The sequence below is a fragment of the Gadus chalcogrammus genome, chromosome 14 (assembly GCF_026213295.1).
Source record: "Gadus chalcogrammus isolate NIFS_2021 chromosome 14, NIFS_Gcha_1.0, whole genome shotgun sequence".
Classification (NCBI taxonomy): domain Eukaryota; kingdom Metazoa; phylum Chordata; class Actinopteri; order Gadiformes; family Gadidae; genus Gadus; species Gadus chalcogrammus.
The window spans coordinates 22,335,198-22,355,745 of record NC_079425.1 but is presented as its reverse complement, the minus strand read 5'-3'; the positions used below and the strand labels follow the sequence as shown (position 1 = coordinate 22,355,745).

At 47.0% G+C, this 20,548-nt stretch overlaps 2 protein-coding genes across 3 annotated transcripts in view; both read left to right on the top strand.

The window, feature by feature from the left end:
• Positions 1-2,845, top strand: part of onecut1 (one cut homeobox 1) — a 10,785-nt gene extending 7,940 nt beyond the window's left edge. For both annotated transcript variants that reach the window (XM_056608249.1, XM_056608248.1), the window contains exon 2: positions 1-2,845. This exon is cut by the window's left edge and continues 1,603 nt beyond it. The gene's annotated coding sequence lies outside the window, so the exon portion shown is untranslated.
• Positions 2,846-5,606: 2,761 nt separating this feature from the next.
• The window catches only part of atosa (atos homolog A), a 28,613-nt gene continuing 13,671 nt past the window's right edge, over positions 5,607-20,548 (top strand). The window contains 1 exon segment of the mRNA XM_056607321.1: positions 5,607-6,892. Within this exon segment, the coding sequence (XP_056463296.1) occupies positions 6,862-6,892 (31 nt within the window). The 5' untranslated portion in view covers positions 5,607-6,861.

Here is a 20,548-nt window from a genome sequence, read left to right as displayed (position 1 = left end):
CCTATGGTGCCATCAAAGGCTCTAGAAAGGAGGAATGATATTTAAAATAATCAATGTACTGGCCTATGCTTGGGCAGCCATATCAACCCTACAACCCAGCAACAACCCATTCCCCCCCAACGCAAAAAGCCCAGACACCCTTCACCCATTCCTCTGGCCAGCTATGCATTTCAGCAGCAGGGAGAAAGCATTGCCAGGGTACGCGAACATGAGGGCCAGGACAGCCTCCTGCCTCTGTACTCTCCCCCTTGGCCCGGGTTAGCAGCCCTCCTCCTAGAACATCAACACGACCAAGGGAGGATAAGGGAAAGTCAGAGCAGATCTCTGATCTCCTCACGACTCCAGGACCAAGGACACACAGAACACAAAGAAGACAAGACAAAGAAATGAACAAGATGTTTAGACCTGCCGGTGTTTTATAGTGTGAACCAAAGATGCTACCTCACTCAAGTTCCATACGTGATTTCTATCACTTTGATGATACCAAAGATAAACAGACGGTTCCTTCTCAGTGCACGGCCTCTACAAGTGAAGTTAGTAGATGATGTAAGCCCCCATCCCCTTCCCCCAACCCCGCCCTCGCCTGCGCCCCCTCTCTCCGACCACCCACCACCCATCTTTATTTGCCACCCTCCCTCCCCTCAGTCAAGCCATGGCGCCCTGCTAGGTCTGTCTTATGTGGGCTCTGATTACTAATCCATAGGAGTATGTGCTGATGTAGGTGTAGCTATTGCCAGATATGCTGATCCAGCCCGAGACACACAAACACACACACACTCACACACACACACACACACACACACACACACACACACGGCCCACACAAGTGTCCCTGTGGTGTAGAACATGCTGGCCATGCTACCCTTTCCCTATGCTTTACTTCAGCTGCACCAGCCTATTGCGTGTTTATTCTCCTCGATTCTAATCGAAAACGATGAAGATGTGAACTATAAGGGATAGGCTGGCAGGTGACCCATTTCATTTTGTAGACTTACAACTATGATGGATAGGCTATAGGTGGAACACTTCAAGCAGGAGGCAAACCCTAAACCCACAAATGTTTTTATATTTTGAGGTGGATATGTTCCCCTGTGCACCCTGCTGAGTGCAGCATCAATAGAGTTCTAGATTTTGGCGGGAGACAGCTGTCAGACGTTGTAACACTACGACAGGTAGAACAACTGACATCACGACAGAGCCCCAGTAGTTGAGCCCCGGCCAACAGCAGACAGGATCCTGACACAAAGCAGTCATGTTGCAATCTTTCTGAAACTCCCAGGACGAGTGCCTTGCTTGAACCAAAGTGTTGAACCGCTGTTGACCTCTGACCCCTTGACTCAGAATACCTCAGCCTGTAGGAAGGCCACCGTCGAAGAAGAAGAAACCAGGAGGAAGTTATTTTCTCACTCACGTGGTGCTTTCCGCCAGCGCAACCATGCAATGACAACATACCAAAGGAACAAAAAGCTGTTGTCCATAGCTACAGACAAACCAAAGGTCCCCCTTTTTCTCTTAGTTTCTTTCTCCTCCGCCCTCCCCCCCGTCCCACTCCTGTCTCCGTCCACCTGTGTGTAGTCCAGGCCCGGCACCCTGGCCCAGCATGGCTCAAACCAAATGTCTCGGAATACCTCATAGTAATAATGATTTCTTTGGGTTCTGCATCGAGACGTTATCTATCATCTATGAGTTAGGCAGGACTCCTCTAGTGTGGTACATGTTATCGTAGCTGTATCATTACCTGTTTTTATTTGTTATTTGGGTGGGAGCGCTCTGTTTCAAGTCACGGATGACAAGTTTCAGGGCGGTTTTGATGAAACTCGCCGGGTTGAGAGGAGGCGTACCTTTTATCAGACATTGGGTTATGCCAATATTATAATGAAGATAGACTATTGTTTTTACAGGGTAAAACCAACTGCTGTGATAATGTGTTTATATTTTCCCTTTACTCTACTTCTGTGTTGTGATTGGTCTTAATTTAATTGCATTTTTGTATCGGTTGACCACTACTTTAATTTATGCATTTGTAGAAACTATAGATTTGTATATAGTAGGTTTTTGGAAAAAAACAAACAAACAAAAAAAGTCTGTTTTATGTTGCAGCCTTATTTCCCATGATGCTTTGATGTTCTGAAGAAGTCGTTTGTATTCTTCTTCACCTAAATGTTAGCCGGCACTTCAATATGTGTTTGAAACACTGCCAGAAAACCAAACAGTTGATTTGCCAACGGAAACAAAGTTATGTAGAACTTGCTTTGTTTGAGAGCTGGCAAAAATCAGTATGTGTGTTTTTTCTATTCTTTTGACTCGGTTCTTTTATGGGTATTAATGCACATCCAAAGATTTTCTAAAACAAACCAAAAATAGAAAAAAATGTATAACGTTGAAAAAGCACTGGCATTTGTGAGGTAGCATTGTTGATGAGTTTTGATTTGCCATTCGCACGGGTATAGAATGTAAATGGTGTAGGCTCTGTTCACAAGCTGGGCTAGGCCTGTAGGGAATCTCCTGTTCAATTTACAATCTGAGGCTTTTGAATTCAGGGACTACAAGTCCTGCTCACTTTGCCATCCCACACACAGACATACGCACACACAGACATACAGACACACACAAACATAGACAGACACGCACACACACACACACACACACACACACACACACACACACACACACACACACACACACACACACACACACACAGACACACAAAGAAACACACACAAAGAAAAACACACACACACACACACACACACACACACACACACACACACACACACACACACACACACACACACACACACACACACACACACACACACAGACAAGGAGTGGGGGGGGGCGTGAGTGTAGGCAGCCGGTCTGCCAGGGGGGCGGGCCATGGGTGGGGTCTATATTTTTTTAAACCCGTGGTGTTGGCCGCCTCGCTCCATGTAGTATCTGTTCTTTTTTGGTACGCACTCGTGTTATGGCTTTAAAGTCTAATAAAACTCCAAAGAACATAACCAAACAAAGGAATCAGTCTGTGAGTGTGTATGCACGTGATTTCAAGGATGGTCTTTTTCCTTATCTTTTGTGTTTGGTGGGGTTTTCTGTTTGCCTTCTATGAGGAATCTTTGAAACAGTTTCTGAGGCACTGAATTGTGTCCATGTGTGTGTTTTTGTCCCCAGACAGCCATGTTTCTATTTTTTTTAATTGTTATTTCTTGTTTTGGTTTTATGAAAATCCATGTTTAGATCCCTATTGCCTATCTGGGTGATAGTGTCGGTGGACATCCGTGAGCATACTGTAATGGACTGATGTTCTCCTCACAACCACATTCTGTGTCATTCTCTGGTCAGAGGCACCCAGGTTCTGCTCTGTTCTCCGTCTGTTCTCCCGTGTCCACAGCGCAGTGTTCTCACGGGAAAGAAGTTGGCTGTCCATGGGTAGATCGCATCAGTATCGTCTACCAGGGGTAGACAATGCCTGTGTCCTTGATTAGACTGTGTGGCGTTCCGTCAAGGTGCATTCCTTCTATTTCCAGTTTCTGATTGCTGATGCTAATGCAAAAAGGAGGGTTGTTGTAACATTGACGTGTGTGACTGACGTAACGGGGATTTTTCCTTAGGATATTTTGTTGGTGTTTTTCTGTTTGGTTCTTATGACCGGTTGTCCATCAGGGGTTCCTATTTGATAGGTAGCTTGGCTACAGTTTCCATAACAATACTGCGGCGCCAAAGACAATCATCTTGATCTCTAATGCTGGGGGGCTCAATCTATCACCCAGCGGGGTAGCTCTCCAGCTATTCATATACAAAGATGCTTGAAAGGGTTTTGATAAACAAGCATATTTGTTGTCATAGACATTTAGGATATAGGTGACATTCGTAGTACGTTCTGAACTTTCCAAATAAAAATCATATTGCTTTTTTTCAGCCCAAGAGCTATTGTCAGACTTGATTTCCTTCCTCAGCCTTTTATTTCGCGAAGCTTGTTTGATTTCATTCGTCATTACTGTCTGTGTGAGCGCATATGTTTGTGTGTGTGTAAGGGTGTGTGTGTGTGTGGGGGAGTTTTTTTGTGCAATTTGTGAGTGTGTGAGTGTGTGTGTGTGTATGAGAGTAAGTTTGTGTGTGTGTGTGTGTGTGTGTGTGTATGAGAGTAAGTTTGTGTGTTTGTGTGTGTCTGTGTGAGCGCGCATGTGTTATTGTGTGTATGATTGTGTGTGAGTGCAATTATTTTGGCCAGTTCGGCAATGCTTTAGGTATATTGACGTTTTAACCCCATTCCACATCGGTTGATCCGTTCCGTTTATTCCCAGCAGCTTTGCGTCTGCTCTTTCAGTGCCGTGCAATATCATCTGTTTTGACTGCTAAGCAAATGAAAAAAAGGAAAAAAAAATTGAGAAGCGAAGTGATGATGTCATCAAGCTTTTTTCAGTGTTCAAATGTTTCAACATTTCTGTAGTCACCAAAGAAGTAGAAAATAAATTGTTGGTATTTCCATCTCTTAAATCTGGTGTCTTGTCATGCAATTTATTGTTATAGGAGTTTTTCTACCCTTATATTGAAAGGTTCATACTTCTCAGATATCATTTAAATAATGATTTAAATTGCAGTAAGGTATAGTAAGATATACCAACCGAAAATAGGACGATCACTTTAATCTATTTTTTCTTGCCGAAATATACTTTTGCTGCAAATAAAGGCTAATAGTCAAATGTAAGCATTATTGTCAAACTGAAAATTTTATGCAGACGGTTGATGTGTTTACCGTAGGAATGACAAATTATAAAATATAGCGAGAGAGCCAACGTACTTAACATTGAACCTTACTTAACCCTAACCCTAACCCTCACTTATTTTTTTATATAGGCCTATAGATATCTATATATATATATATATACACACACACATGAACATTTCTGACCAAACACTTCGAATATGAATCAAAAAAACTATTTTCCTCAAGGGTTTCAAAGACTATTTACCCCTACATCACTTTCTGCGTTACCGGTCCAGACCACTAGATGGAGCTATAATACTACCGAGACCAGACAAAAGAATCGCTGGATGACTATCTTTTCATCACAGACCCAGATGGGATTTCCCATGGATGGGCTTAGTTTAGTGTAAACAATGTTACATCATAGGTGGGTCATGACCTATGGCCGTTAAAGCTTTAAGGTTTACAATAGCCAATACCTTGCGTTGCATTGCACTCAATATGATTAAGTAAACCTCTTACGACTAAGTTTTGTGCAGTTGATGTCCAAAGTGAACATATTTCCAGATAATACACTTATTGTTAGGGCCTGACATGGAGCAAACGAAGCGACCAGGCTGAAGATTTTGAAATTGCTTTGACACAATACCAACCACCACATCAGCTGTGGAGCAGATTTGCGCATCGCATTCTGGCGGCCGCATCAGTCTCCTCTTTGTTACCAGTCAGAACAAAATGTTCACGGGGAAAAAGCATCTCACGTGCCGCCCACGAGAACGTGCATGGGATCGGCTGTCCAATCAGAGCAGAGAGTCAACCCTCTTTCGCGTGCTCCATCTCTCTCTCCCTCTCTTGCACGCTCCCTCCCTCTCTCCCACTCTCGCGCGCTCCCTCTCTCTCGCGCGCACCCTGACCGTTGAGGCGCGCTCGCCACGGTCCATCATTATTATTACTAATAACATGGCACTCTGAGTCGTATGCTAAACCAGCTCTCCCGCAGAATCCAGACGGCGCTCACCCCATGTGAGACGTTCAAATAAGAAGTAGAAGAAGAAGAAAGTTTGAACGCTCCTTTTCTAACTTCGCGGTTGCCATGGCAGCAGGTTCACGTGAGGCTGGGGAGGGAAGTGACGAGCTGTTGTTGGGACACGTGACCCGGGCTGCGCTGCCGCTGATCTGTTGTGACAAGCAGCGAGGAGGAGGTGAGGAGAGGATCCAGGTCGCATCGAGCCGAGCAGGACGCTAGCTTATGGTCTGGTCCCTCGGACGGCTCTGGTTCGTTAGATCGTCTCACCCGACGGGTCACCGGGAGGACGGCGTCTCTGTCCCCGCGCCGCGAGACATCTGCTCCCCCTGCACCGCGACGACACGTCGTATTGTTTTGTTTGTTTTCAAAGTTGGACTGGAAGAAGACCGATAATTGTTTCATTTGACCTGAACTGACCGTTTCGAGTGAGATATAACCCCCAGACGATGTGACAGTTTGGCTACACTTTGGTCCCGTTCTGCCCGAAGAATAATTCACCAAAACGGTTCTTCCTAACTACGACCGCGTTGGTCGTGCTGGTCGAGACGGTCGTGGTGAACCGAGCCGAGACCCCCCTGCGCTACGGCTTGTCAGGGGTTGTTAGTCCGGTGTCGTGGTGGTACTCACAGGCACACACCACCCGTATGGCCAGCGTGTTGTCAGCTCGTCCGCACAGCTGGTAGGGCTGGTCGTGGTCCGATAGGCTCCGGTACAGTGGTACGGTTCGGTGCCACGGGACCCGAAATGTGTGGCGACGGAGCGGGGGTCCTGGTGGAGGATTCAGAGACTGATCGTAAGGGTAGCCTGATGGCTAGCTGAGAAGAGGCAGTCCGCTCAGTCGATCTCCTCGTCCAAGGCCAGATACATATAGAAATACACGATCAGTTCAGCAGCCGATTAGAAGACAGTGACTCTGACAAAGCGATGCTTTGTTGTCGGACAGGAGACAACTGTCAGCGACGTACAGGCTCCACAGCTGACTGTGTTGGGTGGGCTCCTGCATCAGGTGAAGCCACTGCGAGGACCAGGGCTCAGGGCAGGGGCCATAAGCGCATAGGCTGTGTGTGAACAGGACCTGTGGACAGAGGGACAACTCGAAGACCGAGAGGACTCTTGGGAGGTCTTCACGATGACACTGGACAACATGAAAACAGAGAGAGGTACGTACATGTTTGAAATTGAAATTGTGCATAAGCAACCCCGACCATCGCTACTCGAGAGACATCTCAAGCTGTGCTGCTATTCAACACGGCCTTGTTTTGGAAAATGCGAGTCAGACCTCAAACATCAACACTGTAAACAGCTGACAGTCATGTTTTAGCACAAACCAAATATGGCTTCTGTGTGCACCCTGCGATTTGGTTTGTCGCTGCATTGGATCTCCAGATGTAGACATCGGCTCGGAAGTGGTAACGACAACTGTCGTATGCTTTTGCTACTTATCCGACATGATGTTTTGCCTTTCACTAGCAAATTGACAGAGCAAAATCAGAGGCATTTATTGGTTCAGACAAGGATAATAAAGAATAAATAATAGCCATTCATGTCTCACTTGGAACAGTAACGTCCTCCCTGATGCAATTACTGTCAAGTTGATAAGCATAAGGCGTTTTTTCTTGTGTAAGCACGTCAATAAAGAATTGGGTGATTGAATCCACATGACTGTCAGGAATCCAGAGTTTACGTGATTAGACCACAAAAGCCCCATGACACAGGAGGGGAGAAGCCATTGTTTCTCAGCTGCAATGATTTGGGGCACAGGATCAGTGCATGGTTTTCATAGGTAGTTCAACTGCAGTAAGAGCGCAGGCTGACAGGGAGGGGAAGACCCTGTAGCACGATGTATTGGTAACAGGACGCCTCGACACACAGTAAACATACGCCCTACATGGGCTGGGAGGGTTTTAACCCTAAGCCACATTGCTGCACTTAAAAGTCGATGCTACACAAGTTACATCATCTGTAAACGGTGCCAATGAACGCTAATGTGCGATGTAAACAAAAGGGCGAAAAGATAACAACACGAGACGATTGTTCCTATTGTGATACTTTTTGTTTTAATGTTTAAAGACAATACAATATGGGTTTAGGAGACGCTAGAGAGATAACCACAAACTGAGTATATTATTATTGTAATTCTAGGAGCCAGACACTGAGGCAGTTCCAACCACTATATTTTATATTTATAGATTCTGAATATAGATCACAGCATATATGCCTAAACCATTCTTTGATTGCACAGCGAACATCAAACCAACTGAACGAAGCAGGCCTGCCTGAGGCTGTTTATTAGTTGAGCCATTTCTCTACCGTCTCCTGATTTCATATCAGACTGACCCACACACTGTCAAGTTGTAATTATAAACCCATGGAGCAGATGCCAGCGGCTGTGTCCCCTCAGGGCAGGCCGTGGTGCTATTGTTATTTGGAACATACTGTGCTGTGAGAGGAGATGGGAGATTAACACTCGGGCTGTCACCTAGGCCCCTGACTCCTCCCTCAGAGGAGGAGGAAGTTTGGTGAAGAGAGAATCTGTTGTTTGGTGGCTGGTGACAGACACCAGAGGACCGTGCAATAAGCACATATTTACTGTGTGTGTGTGTGTGTGTGTGTGTGTGTGTGTGTGTGTGTGTGTGTGTGTGTGTGTGTGTGTGTGTGTGTGTGTGTGTGTGTGTGTGTGTGTGTGTGTGTGGGGCAGGTCTATTTGTGTTTGTATGTGTATCTATATCTGTATTGAAAAAGCCGAGACATCATCAGCACCACAACTTCTGGGGCTTCTTGGGATGTCATACAAGGGGAAGGCTTTCTCTGAAACTTGCTGTCCACACATTTAGTTCTGCTTACGCGCCTTAAGAACCAGAAAAAACTGACACTGTCTTTGTTGCTTGTTTTCCTCAAGCAGGGCTGCAGGATTAGGGCACCTAGTGCATTGTGCCTTTTTGGGAAATGGAGAGAGAGAGTGGGTGAGGAATCTAAATATTTGTTGGAATGTATTACGGTGGACAGCTAATTCATGTACTTGCTCATTCATAAACAGATGTGTTTATTTAACTTTGGTTTGGGCAAACCTCCTAACATTAAAAGGCACAAAGGAGGCTAGTCAAGTGGTCTCAGTCTTAGTGACTCTCTTGCGCACACATGTTCATCACACGTTTGCGAGCTGACCAACCCGAAAACAATCCAGTCAGTGATGATCTCAGAGTCATGTAAGGTTATATGTAGAGTAGGAATGTAACGTTATGAAAATGTAACCTCACGGTTATTGTGATCAAAATTTTTAAGTACCCAAAATATGCCCATACTTCAGACTTAAGTCCTCTTAGAAGGTAGGGATGGGCAACGATCGTTGAATAGTCCGAGTCATGTAGTATATCGAATAATGAATGTGTTATTTATTGCACGGCTCTTCTCAATGCTGTTGAACGCATATAATGCGCATAATAAGCATATCATGACCGCTGTCAAGGTAAGTAGAATATTTTATTTCCTATCAAATCACACCGCAAGTAGTCCGGTAAACCATCAACCCCAGCGTCCTCGGTTGCTAAGCGACTTCAACATCTTTGGCAGACTATTTCTCTGCTGATCAACTCTACGAATGCTGGTAACAAATAAATTGTAAAAAGACACACTGTGAAGTTATTTTTTCGTCGTGTCTAGTTCAACGTCATGCAGGCTGTGTTCAGTAAAATAAATATATAAATAGCGTTCTGTTTTCGGCGCATGTGGGCCTATCTGCCTTAGCCCGTGTTGAAATAATTTTGATGTTGAATGTTGATGGCGCAGTTGGTGAAATAAATGGATTGATTTCCTACAAATCATAAAAGCCTCACCCTGTGTCATTCTGTGTGCGTGCGTGCGTGCGTGGGGGGTTCTTGATTGACCGATTTTCGAATATTATTCGAATACTTGAATAGAATATGAATAGCATTTTTGCCAGAAATGCAAATCCCAATAAGAAGGCTGATGGATGTCTTGAGCGCTGTCGTCTCCTCCTTCCGCCATGATTCAAACTGAATCGAAACTTAAAAACATCATGTTGTAGGCTACACAGTGCGCCTGCACGGCGACTTCAGGAGACTCGGATGAAGCGCTGGGGATGAAGCGCTGGGAAGGATTTAAGCACACGGTTACCACACCGCGGGCGCGGTTATCCACCACGATAATAATTTTATTTGAAATGGTCATTTTTATCAACAACATTTTTATCGCGGTTTACCGTTACACCGATAACCGTTACATCCCTAGTGTAGAGTCATAGTCAGCAGGCCGCTGACTCCCTGTGGTGTGACGTTTACTGTGTCAATGCTCGGAGCCCTAACCAAGCCTGAAGTAACCTCTGTAGCTCGGCCCAGACCCATCAGTTCCCCAAGCGCCCCAGGAGTTCAGCTCCTGGTGCATCCTCCATCCCTATCCCATCACAAACACACTGCTGTCCTGCCCGCCACCCGACCAGTTAGACCAGGATGAAAGTTTGCCCCAGTTCCCAGGACGCAGCACCTGTCCTGTCCCGGCGCAGAACAAGAATTGGAACAAATCTTTGTTCTGTATTGAGGCGTATTTGTAAGACAGCTAAGGAGCGGGGACTACCCATGTGCCTATTGCTAACTTCCCAGTGGGATCCAAAAGTGTTATTCCTGGTTGGAATGCTATGCCTGACTTGGTGATGTCACAGATATATCGTTTTATAGGAAGGTGTAGTATTTACGTAACAAAGAAATGCATTCATTTCATGCTATATGTTGTAATAAGTTTTGTCTCCTTATACGTCCCTTAGACTAAAGATCTCTTTCGAAAAGGCATTCAGTGTGGTTGCGAAAATGTGATTGTTGTTTAGAGTGAAGCCGGCAAAACATACAAGTTGAGCTCAGCTAGCCTCAACGTGATCCGATGTGACCAGTCCACATTATATGGTCAGAGCTTGTAACAGAAGGGTTAAATGGGCCACTGTTCCCTTGATGGCAGCACAGAACATGGGCTTTTGACCCCTATTGTCTGGTGGAGTGGGTGCTGTGGAGTTTGCCAGCGGTGAGTTGGGGGGGAATTAGTGTGTGGGGTAGATTGTTAGAGGGGGGGTGGGCGGTGTTGAATACCACTGGGGAAATTAGGAAGGCATAGAAGAGAAGAGCCTGTCTTCATATTGTAGGAAGGCATTGTCTGGGCCTGTCTGCTATAATCAAATGCTGCTCTCACAGAGTTCACTGTAAGGAGCCTCGGGGCGAGACCAGTTATAACATGTGACTGCACCACCAGTACTCCCTGTAGATGAATACTCTTGACGTAATCCCATAGTGTTTTGCTTTCCTGCTCTCTCTCACGCACAATTGTTCAATGCTGTTTAATGTACAGTGATCTCAATTCTCCTGAATGTATTTATTGCAGCTCACATCATCCAACCTCAAAATAGTGGGTTTTGTCCTTACATTTTCATTGATTTCGTCCCTAGGCAATCACGGGTAATGGTTAACTCAGTATTGTCGTTTGCTACATCGTTTGGGCCACTGCTTTCTCCCTCTCTGTTAGCCTTCTCCACCAGCCCCCTCCTTGATCATTGCACAGTCACCTCTCCGATGCAATCACTGTTTAATTCATAGTCACATCACTGAATATTGATATGAAACCCAGTGTGAACGCCAGCCTTTGGACTTGCAAGCAAAAGTTATCTGATGGCGAAGATGGGCCCAGACAGTTGTTCGTCAGCATAGAACACAAGCTGAGGGTTTAGCAAAAAGACGGAGGCCATGTTGACGATGACATCGGCCCCGTCTTTAGAGCGAGACGGACGCAGCCTCTGCAGCGGCCGAGAGTTAAGCCTCTGGGGGATTGGCCGTCCTCATCACAAGACACTCTGGTCTTGTCTGGTCGTCACCGCTTCGACGGCAGTGATACGTGTGCTGGCATGGATCTGACAGCACCGGTGACATCATCGTCCTGTGTGTTCATCATACCCCCATGGATCACGGTCTGTTGCCATTTAGCCAACCAGCATCAGATTCCGTAGGGATAGGAAGTGCCATCTGGGCTGGTCAGCCTGTTCCTGGTAGGGTAGGTGGTGGAATACCCATAAGCATCCATCACCCCTTGCTATTGGTCCATCTCTCTCTTGTTCTTTTGTAATTGTTTTACTTCTTCCTCTACACATATTGTGTGTCCCTTTCCCAGCATCTTTATTTTCAGCATGTCTGTTATTATTCTCCAAAACCTTTTTGATTGTTCCTTTGGCACTCCCCATGGCTCCGTTTCCCTCCAATGAAATCTGGACAAGCACGGGCCAAATGTGCTGCACAGTGGGCCCCGGGCCCTCACACGAATGTGACGGGACATAACTGGATCTAGCAGGGAGCTTGCAGTGTTTCTCCGGGGGCGCCTGCTAAGAAGCTGTGTTTGTTTTAGGAGAAACACAGCCATTCACGCCTTTGCACTTTGGCACGTCCTATTCATCGATCACTTCGTCGCCTCAGAAAAATAAGCTGACATACCCCCGGCCTCGTGGGCTCAAGCAAGCCTCGCAAGGAGCCCGTCACGTTTACAGCGTGACCTGCTCCACCTCCGGCTTCCAGCACAGAGGCTGACGCCGGAGTACCGACGGACTGACAGAGGCGCTGGTGATAAGAGTCACCTGATTGTGTAACCTTAAATAAACAGCAGCCGCCTCTCAACTCTCTCCTCTTGAGCAGCTGCGTGCCGTGCCTACAGAAGCTGGACTTTTTCTGTGTGAGTCCGTATTGAGTCATTCCTGCTACAACGGGGAAAATCCGGTTAAGTCTCCCTAGTAGTTATTTTTCTACAATGAGATTTGAATGTAAACTCAAACAAAAAAAAGTGGAAAAGCACAACCGGACACATAGGGGTTGATAGAAGCAGTTGCTAGCCGCATGCCAAAATGTTATTGAAACACATGACTCTGTTGACTTGAGCTAAGGAAGTGCAGCCAATAGCAAAGGGGCATTCTGGAAAAGAGTGATTTGGGGGTTACCTACCCTACCCCCTTTTTAAATTAGACTAATTGTTCAAAACATATTCAGGCCTGCAGCCTCTTGGCTATGGAATAGAGAAATACTGCAGTATTATGTCATAGTACATAAAGCCAAGTCGTTTATGCTTTTGGAATTAGAACCTTAATGAATATTAATTAATGCTTGGTCTTGTGTTGTTCGCTTAAAAAGCACCATTTACTTTCTAGTGCTTATAAAGCAAAAGGTGCTTTATAATGCTGTTCAGTGCTAGTAGGCGCACATTTTTGCCTTCCCCATACTGATTTCTTGTACATAATAAATATTCCCTTGGACGTGAGTACTACCTTGTATCAGTAACTGTATTGTGTAATACAAGCCGTGATCTGGTTTGCTATAACACACACTCGCACAGGCAGCAGGTGCTCTCGTATCAGAGCCGGTTGTGTCCCCTGGCCTGCAGGTCAGCCTAGTGTCAGGTGGTACGTACGAGGCCACAGGGTGAACGCTTCCAGCTGGCCAGCAGACAAACAATGGCTTTAACGGTTTAACTATAGGCCCGTTGTGGGATGGGACTGGAGGTGGCATGGGGTCGTTGAGGACACTGAGGGCGACAGACACCCTGCTGGGATTCACTGTGAGACCGGCCCAAGGCCCATTGTTTATTAAGAGCAGCATCAGGTGAAGCCTCACCTGAGAACCTGCCGCTCCTATCCACTTTCCTCACTGAGTCTCAGCTCAGACTTGGTGCCGTTGTTTCATGTAGTCTCTGCAGGCTGTCGACTAGGCCCACTTAACGAGCTCAAGGCTGGGACACACACAAACACGCACACGCGCAAACACAAAAACGCAAACCCATGCGCAAACACACCCACATATATACACACATGCCCAAACACACACACACACACCCACACACATGCAAACACACACCCACATACACAAAAATAACCAAAAACACCCACACTGAGGGTTTTGTGTGTGGGTCACTTGCGGGCTATATCAAATGGACTTTGTCCCCTGGCTTTGCGCCAAGTGACATGGTCCATCTCGGCCTGTTTGGCTAGCTAGGTCAACACCCGAGAAATCCAACGGACTGGTTGTCCTAGTTGATGTAGGTGCTGTGTGTTGCAGTGTGTCTGTGTTGTGCCCCTCTCTGGGCTGTTGTAGGCAACATGTGCGCTGCTGACAGATGGCTCCGTGGGAGGCTAGGAGGTGGGTATGTGTTTTGACGGATATTCTCACGAGTATTGGCCAATATTTGTTCACATTTCCAGACAGCATCACGGGTTGTACAAGCTGTTTTCAAGGATATTTGTATGTTATTTATTTAATGGTATATCACCATAGCAGCAATAAACCTACATTTACTGTAAAAACTAAATTGATTCAACGTATATTCTATTAAAACTAATACAATTGTAGCCTCTTTTCTTTTCAATGAATTGACCTTGATGTGTACTGTGGCTGTTAGATGTCTCCATATCTGCAGAAACATTATATTTGGCAGTCAAAATGCTGTTAGATCCATTAGTTGTATTTTCCTGTACCATTTAGCACCAATGCACAGGGCACGGTTTCCCTAATGTGATCTTGTGCAACAAACATGACTTCACTAATCGCAGGCCTTGGCTCGCAAAACCCAATATTGTGAAATACATTCAATTATTTAAACTTGCTAATTAAGGGTTTTGCTGAGGGGCAAACTATGGCAGTGGTTTAAGGACTCAACGCTCTAAAAGGTCAAAACAAACCCTGGCATTCATCAACTGATGCAACCTAAGATTTAAAGTAATAAGATCATTGATTATGTAAAGGAGATTGGCCAAGCCGATTTTACACTTACCCAATGCACTTCACCAAATTGTATGGATAACTTGTATATTGCAATGAAAACTATCTAATCCACAGTATAGTCTTGTAATCATCAAAGTATGTGATAAAGTAACGAAAAAGTGTTCCACTGTATTACTGCCCTGCCTTGGAAATAATCATAAGTAAATAGTGGGCCCTTGGGTTTGGGTCTTAGTCTTTCCCCCAGCCCAAACTGGTTCCTTCCAGTCAGGAGCGGCCAGCTGTATGTTCCACAGCTGACCTTCCTTACGCTGAGCCCGAGGGTTAGCTTGGGCTGCTCCAGGCAGGATAGACTCTTCCACCTGCAGGGTGACCTCACCTGGGTCACCAGGGGTCGAGGTGTTCAATCGGGTAAAGACAACCCGGCTAGCTCCAGTTGCAGAGAACCAATGCCTTCTATCAGGTGCCGGTCCACCTGATGGAATTCCACAGAGCCTAGTTTAGTTTCAGTGGTGCCGGGTTGGTGGTGCCTCAGGTCTAGGCCTCAGGGGGATTGGTTGCTGTGATTGAAACCACACAGGACACTTGGGAGAAGTTACTGCCAGTTATCGATGTGTTTTTATAAATGTACACAATGTTGTCCCCCGCTTTTATTGGTTTGATCTACTGCCACAGTTTCACATTTAACTACAAGCGGTGTTGTGTGTTTATGAAGCCTATGTTACCTCGGCCCAAGTGTGAAACACGCATTACAGGCCCAATTTTGAGGCGGTTTCCAAAGGTGCCTGGAGCTGGGATAAGATCTGTAGGAGTTCACCTCTCCCTCAGCTGTGGGAGAGGTAATCCCATCGGCATGCCAAAACGGCCCAGTGCTGTTGCTGCTGGTCAGCCACTTACCCTGGGCCTGGTTACATCACAGACCTCGACCCCGGACAACGGGTTTAGCATCGGGGTTATGCCTGCGTGATACAGTGAGGCCTGAGCTGAACTCTCGGAGGTTGTGCCTGTCAACACCATGGCCGGCTGTCGCTCTAGGTCCTCTTTGGGGTTAAGGCCATTACTTGGTGTTGCTGCACACAGCGCAGCAGGGGAGGGGGGGGGGGGAGTGCTATGGACCCTTGTTCCATTGTTTACTGGACGCGGTTGAGGTCCATCTTCTAAACCTCCATCAGCATATGACTCGGACCAACAGGTTGGCCTGATAGTGCTTCTAAAGTGGTGTTCCTTCGGTTTTCTGTTTTCAACCACCTGATTCACATGCGCCTTCATTCAGACCTCCTCACTCTGCTGTATGAGGACTGTATCTGTGTGGTCAGAGAGACACTCTTGTAGTTCTCAAGAGATTGGGAGATTGTTTGTTCCTTGCCACTCCTTGACCTCAACCAGCTACCTTTTAAGTTTGAAAGATAGAACTCAGTTAAACTCATGCTAACCTTCTTACTCTGGTTTGGGGTCTTCATCCATACCTAGCTAATGCTGTGGGTAAGCTGAGCAGCTCATGTGGTTTAAGAGGGATTTGTGTTTGTGTTCTCGAAAAAGGTTTACTACAGTAAGTAGGCTTTTAAACCGAAAGCACAGGCCTAAAGAGCGGCTTTAGTCTCTTTAGGCTAGCTAGAGTTTGACAGCCAGGCAATGCATCATTTTTTTTTTTGGGCATCCGTTTAAGCAAATTAAGCGGCCTTGCATCTCACCAGGAGCCGGCATGTCTGGCCGGAACAGTGGAAAACACCGGAAAAGCATATACTCTCAGTGATTGCGTAACTAGACCGCTGGTTCTGATGGTACGGATCGTCAAGGCCAGTGAAGGGACAGGACCTGCTGAGTGTCAGGACAGTATTATAACCATGATGACTGGCATGAGGATACATACACAGGCACACTGGCATCCCAGGCCTGTGGAAGGCCTCTGCACAGTTTTGACTTTGTTTTTCCCACTGCAGCTTGGAGGAGTTCAATTAGGTTGTCCTGGCAGAAACACCGGCTAGATAATACATTCCTCCTCTCTCTGAAAGGGCTTGTTTGTCAAGTAACTTGCAGACTTTAGCACCAAAGAGTCTGCTGGCAAACAAATGCCCTGTTGAGGTGTGTGTGTGTGTGTGTGTGTGTGTGTGTGTGTGTGTGTGTGTGTGTGTGTGTGTGTGTGTGTGTGTGTGTGTGTGTGTGTGTGTGTGTGTGTGTGTGTGTGTGTGTGTGTGTGTGTGTGTGTGTGTGTGTGGTGATGTCAGCTTACAGCAGCTGAGTTCACAAAACACCAAAATAAGGGTTCCCCTTTGCAAGCCCCGTGTCAGCCAATCAGGTCCCAGGGATTGTTGCTATGTGTGCTGTGAATCTGCCCCTTTGTTGAGGAATAAAATGGGAGGAATACACAAAGCCACACGTGCGTACACACACACACATTGGCAGGCAGACAGACGGACAGGGAGGGAACCAGAGCTCAGTCCAGAGTTTTGGCTAACCACTTACGAGGAAGTGGGTGGAGGCTGGAAAAGTTTGTGTGTTTCAGGACTGCTTGAGGGAGCCAGTCTGTCGGACCTTAGCCCCATAGCTTCACTTTCCTCTGGCCCGGAGCGCCACTGCTCTGTCCCTTTTAAAGATCCCATGTCAACTTATTTCCAGAACTTTCTCACATAACCTCCCAACTGTTGATCCCACACCGTCTGAAAAGGCTTGAGTTGATATCTTTGTTTTGTGTGGTGTTGCCTTTCCCTGGAGCTCTGAATCGCCTGGCTGACATCACCCCAGTGATTTAGAAGCGCCAGCAGCTCCTCTACCTGCTGGGTTGGAGGGGTCTAGGACAGGCCCGCGTAACCGGATAGGTGAGCCCTGAAAGGGCCTGTGATTCATTGTGGGGAAAGGCAGTGGAAACGCGGCTGTTGTTGTGATGACCCTTTTAGTCTGCGGCGACACATCTTTCAGCTCCTTAGCTAAAGAGGTCTGTGGCACACTCGAACCAGTGTATGACGTATGTGTGTGTCTTTGTGTGTGAGTTTTTGTGTGTTTTTCTTTGATTTGCAGTAACAGGGCCAAGCAATAAGCACCCGAAGAACAGTGAACCCACAGTGAAGAACACGCACCATCTAAATCACACGGCTGCATGGATTTGCATACCCATAGACCCGAGCTGCACCTGCACACCCCTCAACCACCACCCCCCCCGGACCCCCACTCTCGCACTTCCATGAGTGCCTACATAACAAAAGGCACCTAAGCTCTGACACACACACACACACACACACACACACACACACACACACACACACACACACACACACACACACACACACACACACACACACACACACACACACACACACACACACACACACACACACACACAGAGAGAGGAGGGAGGAGAGACCCCTCAATCTCCGTGACAGGCGTTTAACGGGATGTCGGTGTTGCCAGGGCAACCCCTTTCCCCCCTCCTCGTGTGAAATGGAAGATTGTGTTGTGAGAGTTATGCGGGCGTTTTTTATTTTTTCTTTCTTTCAAGTGTTCTTTGTTCTCCGCCGTCCCTGCCACCGGCCCACCGTTGGGTCGCCGATCGGCCCGTTCCCTGGGCGGCCCCGCTGGCAGCCAGCCACCGCGACCAGCCCCCGGGCACAAAGGCCGCGCTGTAGCGCAGAGGGCTAGGCCGCTACGGCCTAGAGAGGGAGACCCGGGTCTCCATACGGCGTCACAGACACATAGACACACACACACACACACACACACACACTCACACATCTGTATGGCTAAAGAGAGGCCTCAGAGTGACCCTCCGGTGTTACCACTCTCCATACACACAGACAGGCTTATAGGTATAGCAGCGAGGCTGCTATGGCTAAAGAGAGGCCTCTGAGTGACCCTCTGGTGTCACCACTGCACACGCGCATTCACATACAGGCTTTGAAACCGGGCTGGGGTCATGTGGCGTGAACGTGTGAATTATCAAAGAGCCAAGTATTTATGTGAACTGGTTATATTCAGTCTGAAACTAAACTTGAATTCCTTCTACGGACTGGTGATTTCTTAAAGTAGTACATTTCTTATATGTTAAATGTATCAATACTATGGGAAAACATGAGATTAGAATCACTGAGATACATTTTAAAATGTGTGTGCCCTTTTTGATTCTTCAATACATGTTCATGTCAATTCCAAGACAAAAGCACCAGGATCACACTTTAAAGGCATCTCTATGTGGCAACTGCAAAGCACAAAGGAAACTAGATTTGTGTATGAATCTGTTCTTGTCACAAATAATTTTACTGAGACTTGGAGGCCCTTCCACTTTAACAGACTCCATTAAAACGTCGGTTCTGTTATCAATCGCAAACAGAGGATGGAAGCAATCCCAGTAAAATGCCTCAGACTTTTATTTGAGGCCCTTCCGCCTGCATTTGCTCTGTAAAAATAACACAACAAATTTTATTGAGTACTTTGAGCAGGCATCCTATTGATGAGTGGTAGAAGTCCCAAACCAGTTTTAATTTGGGAAAGATTATTACCGCCAGTACTTCTTCAGTTCTGTTCCGGCATTTATATATACGCTTTATAATCTCATGGGGAGTCCAAGATAAGGGTAAGAGACAGACATACAGGGGGGGGGGGAGAGAGAGAAAGAAAGAGTGAAGGCAAGCCACCAGACTGCATCTATATTTATCTCACTGAGGTCTGCAGTAAGGAGATTTAGCATGGACAAACTGCTCCTGTAATCTCCCGATTTGCCTCTCTCAATTCATCATGGCAGTACAGCTGTGTGCGTGTCTGTCTCTACAGCTGCCTGCATGCACGCACGCATGCACAGATTGATTCTGCAGGTCTCCGGGTGTCACGCACACATCCGTTCCCGGTGGGCTGCTTGAGAGGAGAGTGGGTCAGGACTCAACGTTACGTGTCTCCATACAGAAAATGCAGGACGACTTACATTGTTATGGTAAAATCAGCCGTTCCTGTCAACCTCCCTTGAAGTTGAGAACACGCTGTACCCACCCCGCGTCACCTGCAGCTCCAGGCCGACAGGCAAGCACTGACGAGGAGGAGGAGGAGCAGTCTGTCTGGTCTCTGGGATCCAGATGAAGCCGGATAGGGCTGGGTGTTGAGCCGGCACACCTCAGCGAGCTAAGCCTGCACGACCTGGCCTCGCTTACGTAGCTGGGCCCGTCTCTCTCTCTTCCATGGTAGTCCCCTGTCTCTCTGCCTCTCACATGGCAGTCCCCTGTCTCTCTGCCTCTCTTCCATGGCTGTCCCCTGTCTCTCTGCCTCTCTTCCATGGCTGTCCCCTGTCTCTCTGCCTCTCTTCCATGGCTGTCCCCTGTCTCTCAGCCTCTCTTCCATGGCTGTTCCCTGTCTCTCTGTCTCTCATACATGTCCCCTGTCTCACTGGCTCTGGCCTCTTCGTCTGGCTGTGAGGACGTCTCTTTGCTTTCTGTGTAGGTATCTCTCGATCTCAATGCCGACCATCAGCAGTATTGAGAAGAATGGGGAGAAAAAGACAATGCTGTAAACCGAAAGAACATATGCTCAGTCATCCTTCCTGCTTATTCTAAATGGGTACGAGGTCACCGCCGCATACCAGACGGGTTGTGCCTCTAAATCCACCCGGAGTGCAGGTCTTTGTTTCTTTCAAGAGATCTCATTTACAAAGCGGGCCGCCTGTACACACATGGTTGAAAGATGCATGGCTGTTCTGCTCACGGTCCACAAACGCTTATATGCTAGACTCATACCTTTATACTGCCAGTCTGACCTCTTTCTCCCCCATCTCCCCCCCCCCCCCACACTCCACTCGCCTGCCCGAGGTGTTATTCCATACCACATGATCCTGCACTGTTGTGATTGGCAGTGCACACAGAGACAGCTGAGCTGAGCTGAGGTGTGTGTGTGTGTGTGTGTGTGTGTGTGTGTGTGTGTGTGTGTGTGTGTGTGTGTGTGTGTGTGTGTGTGTGTGTGTGTGTGTGTGTGTGTGTGTGTGTGTGTGTGTGTGTGTGTGGGGCAGGTCTGGCTAAATGAGTCTGGGGTCCTCATCATGTTTCTCTCTCGTGTGTCTCTCATGTCTCGTGTCTACACCTTGATGGCCACGTGTTG